General features: G+C 52.1%; 1 protein-coding gene across 1 annotated transcript; it reads right to left on the bottom strand.

Moving 5' to 3' along the window:
- Window positions 1-1,984: 1,984 nt before the first annotated feature.
- LOC112889637 (E3 ubiquitin-protein ligase Os06g0535400-like) lies at window positions 1,985-3,505 on the bottom strand. The gene has a single exon (XM_025956368.1). It carries the CDS (start codon window positions 3,020-3,022, stop codon window positions 2,288-2,290), a length of 735 nt encoding a protein of 244 aa, XP_025812153.1. The 5' UTR covers window positions 3,023-3,505; the 3' UTR covers window positions 1,985-2,287.
- Between the last annotated feature and the right edge of the window lie 794 nt (window positions 3,506-4,299).

Here is a 4,299-nt window from a genome sequence, read left to right on the forward strand (position 1 = left end):
AAAACTGTTGTTTTGTTTATTTTACTATGAGCAATCTAGAATAGATTTTTGAGTGCTTGTTGTTGTGTGTTCTTGGTAGTTTTATCTTGCTTCTTAAAGTTGGCGATTTTTGGAGCCCGGGAAGTCCTAGTTTTTAAATTTTAAAAATGAACCATCATTTTTCTTTTTTTCCCTCCACCCCGGGCCCACCTGTCGGCCTTGGCCCCCGCCTCCTCCGCGCTTCCTAGCGCGCCCGTTGGCATGCCTAGGCGGCGGCGCCGCGGCGTCGGCAGCTGGCTGGGCCAGCATGGTTGCGGGTAGGCGAAGCCCTGTCCGGCCGCTCGCCTCCCCTCCCCTTAACCCCTGCGCCGGTTCTCCTTCCTCAAACCCTAGCCCTCCTCCTCCATTGCCGCCGCCTCCTCCTCCATCTTCCTCGCCATCGGCCACCATCGATTCGACCCCCCCCCCCCCCGGTGAGCCTCCCTTCTATTCCTTGCACGCGTGGCACCACCTTGTCCTCCTCGTCCGATTTGGGCCCTCACCGGCCGTCCTCCTCCCCTACAGGTCCCCCTCGACGCCGGCCTCCGCCCGCCGCCGTAGCTCCTCATCGTGTCGTCCTGCCCGTCGGTGCCACAAGAGAGCCTTACAGTCACGCCCAGGCCCTCATGCGCGCGCCATCCCTATCCCGCTCGCCTCCCCGGCCGCGTCCCCCGCCGGCTGCCGCGTCGTGGACATATGGTTAAAATTGCTCGTTGTAGTTCATCGACGATATATGTGATTGTAAACGGTATGCGTGTACTCTTGATCTTGGATATATAGTGGAGGACGTACCGCGACTACCGGATTTGATATTATTTTTGGCAAAGGACATGTCGGTTGTTCATATCGTTAGATGTGGGTTAACATGTGGCACGCTCTCAGGCGAGTGCATGTTAACTTTTATCTTATTGATAATAACAGGCGATTTGTTTAAAATTGTGTCAAATTGGACGGTTCTTGCAGCTCACAGGGTGGTTCGGCGCGTGTTTCCGAATTCTGAGGAGAAGCCATTAAATCAAAAGTATATGTTGCCGTTGCCAAGATATTCATAAGAGTAGTTGAAGATAAAAGGTGTGCCAAATATTTAGCAAACAGAAAAGAAAATCCTCTGGTGTAAAGCGTGCAAACTGCAGCTCTGCACATTGCCACCAGCAAGTTTTTTTTTAAAAAAAACGTAAAGGTAGAAGTACTGCCATATCATTTAAGTAGGAGAATGTCTGATCCTAATAGGTGCTAATATAAATAACAATGAGACTCGGGACTCTTAAACCTAAGCGACCCAGCAAGTATTTTTGAGGAAGGCCCACCAGACCCACTGTTGTTGCTAATCTGGGCTAAGGTCATCTAAACGTGTTGTAATCAGACTTGGGCCAAATACATCGCCGTCAGACCTCTTTCCTCTATCTGATGACCTCTATCTGATAGATTTGGCCCAGCCGACCGCAGATGATGATGTTCTACATCTCGAGACCCATATGTCTATAAATCCATCACGACGGTGCACTGAACACGACTGTAGATGATGGAGCATGGGTTATATTATATAAAAAAAGACAAGTTCCATTAGCAAGTAAACTGATCTGGTATAAGTTGTTCAACTGCTCTCAAGAGGAAACTTACTTTGAACACTGCTCCTAACTATAGCAACAGAGTTATCTATCCTGACGAAATTCAGAGTTTCTTTATCGTGCCGACGCCCGGAAAATGCTTAGTCGTTAGTACTTTGTTTATGACTACAACAGGCCAACATCCATCGATCCATGTGGCATGTGGGTAAGTTTTTAATCCATCCACCAACTACTTCGGTGAACGGTGGTTTTTACTGTAGCAAAATGGAGTTACTTACACTCACGAAACAAAAATAATAGTTATTTTGTTGACGCATGGAAAATGCAAAGTCGTTGCTTTATTTTGTGCTTACATCAAGCAAGCATCAAGTATTAGTGGAGTAGTTGCCAATGGCATGTTGACATTTTTTTAATCCATCAACCACTACCAAGAAACCCGTCATCTTTCCTCATCTTTTCAGAATACAATGTTCAATGATTGCGCCTTTCATGAAGCAAACAAGGCTTTGCTTTTTTTCCTTTCTCCAAAGTGCACAAACGCGAGTGTATTTACACATCACTGCACTGCTAACAATTCCAATCGATGCCTGACAGCGATTTCGATGATAACTATACACAGGTTCAGCGAATTTCCCAACAAACCACCACGAATTTGTCAGACGAGATGCACCAATCAATCATGGGGAACGAAAGCTAGAGCGCTAGACGGGGCTAATGTCGTCGTCGAGCGGGTCGCCGCCGCCGCCGTCCTGCGGCGGCGGCACGGCCGTGGCCCGGCAGACCGGGCACGTCGGGTGCGCCTTGAGCCACTTGCCGATGCACTTGTCGTGGAAGCTGTGGCCGCAGCGCGGCAGCTCCCGGAGCGCCTGGTCCTCCCGCATGCCGGCGAGGCAGACGCAGCACTTGTCGGCACCGGCGCCGGCGCTTCCCGTGCTGCCGTCGTCCTCGTCGTCGCTGAGCCGCAGGAGCGACTTGGCGGCGGCGGCCGTGGGCCCGGAGTCCGGCGACAGCCAGACGACCATGACGATGATGTTGGCGAGGCAGAGCGCGTAGGCGACGACGTCCGCCTGGCTGCGCTCGAAGACGACGATGAGAAGCGGCACGAACACCATGAACACCACGGCGAAGCACCGGCTGGCCAGCGCCGACGCGCGCACGCCGCCGGGCGCGCCCAGCAGCGGGGTCAGGACGGGCGGGGCCTCCGCGTCCGCGCCCACCTGCCGGTTCGACGGCGACGGATCGTCGCGGCCCCCCGCGGCGGCGCGCCCCTCGATGGCATGGCGGTACCAGCGCGCGAAGCAGTAGAAGAGGAAGACCTGGATGGAGAAGCCGCCGGCGAAGGCCGCGGCGACGTCGCCGTAGTAGTCGTAGGCGAGGCGCGTGGCGAGGAGCAGCGTGAGGAAGGTGAAGGGCAGGTCCAGCCACGGGAGGTCCATCGCCGCCGCGCCGCCGGCGAGGCCGCGCTCATCAGACGGGCCTCGGCGCTCAGCTCAGCGCGAGGAATCCATGGACCATGGGGGGAAAAAACAGAGCAGGATTCCGTGGAGGCTCCGGTCTCCGCACTAAATTTCGGCTTTTTCTTGCGGCGGACAAGTCAAGAAAAGCTAATCAATTCGGGGGGAAAAGATTAGCGCTGATGTGAACGCCGAATGGTTTGCTTCCACATAGGCAAACTGGCAAAGCGACTAGCGCACGCCGGTGACCGGATCGCGCCGTCGACGCCCAATAAGCGAAGAGTAACCTTGCCGCGTAGCTAAATCCGGAAAAAAAAAAAGAACTCACCTTTCTTCTTTCATTTCACCGTGGCTGTTGAGCTCCGACTACTCAACCAGCATATAAAACTAAACAGAGTGTGATCGCAATTCCACCGTGTAAAATCGGTCGTGTAAAAAAATACAGAGGACTTCGACACGGCGACAGGACAGTTCACCGTCGACCGATGGGGATTGCATCTCTCATTGGAGGAGACAGGATAGGGTAAACCACACGCAGCAGTTTACTTTTACCAACCGGATAACGAAGACCCGCGGCGTCGCTGTCGGGAGCACTGCGGCCGTCAATCGACCCGCGGCTTACTAGGCCCCTTTTGCTTGCGGAGTGTTAAACTCGAACTTTAATCTTATTAATGTATTAATAAAGTGTATTAAATAAAATAGATGTATTAAACTCGAATTTTAACGTTGCGGAGAATTTTATCATTTAGATGTATTAAATAAAATATATTTCAAATTTTTTCATACATATATGCTAATTCGCGAGATAAATTTAATAATATTAGCTAATTTATAATTTGCAATAGGAATGCTACAGTAACTACCAGCTAATTATAAATTAATTTTATTAGATTCGGCGTGAATTAGTTCAGTGGTTCTTTAATTAATTTATAATTAGATTTTATTTAATACTATTTTTTCTAACATGACGGGATTAAAATTTAGCGCCTCCAAACCCGACACCCTCTAAATTGCGGGGCACCGGCGTGTCTCCCAGCCGCGATCGGTCGCTGGCCGGTCGTTCTCGGCCGGGGCGGAGCGTGCAGCAGTGAACGGCGGAGGAGGACGCGTCCCTTTTTCTTCCTCGTTCGGACGCACGGTGACTCCACTCGGAGCCGGGATAGGCATGGGCGGCGGAGACGACGGCCAGCGAGGGGCCGGAATCTAGTGGCCAGAGCAAGCGACACGGAGTGGTCGTCCGTCGCTGGCAGCGGGCTTCG

Source organism: Panicum hallii, chromosome 4, assembly GCF_002211085.1.
Source record: "Panicum hallii strain FIL2 chromosome 4, PHallii_v3.1, whole genome shotgun sequence".
In the NCBI taxonomy this organism is placed as follows: Eukaryota; Viridiplantae; Streptophyta; class Magnoliopsida; order Poales; family Poaceae; genus Panicum; species Panicum hallii.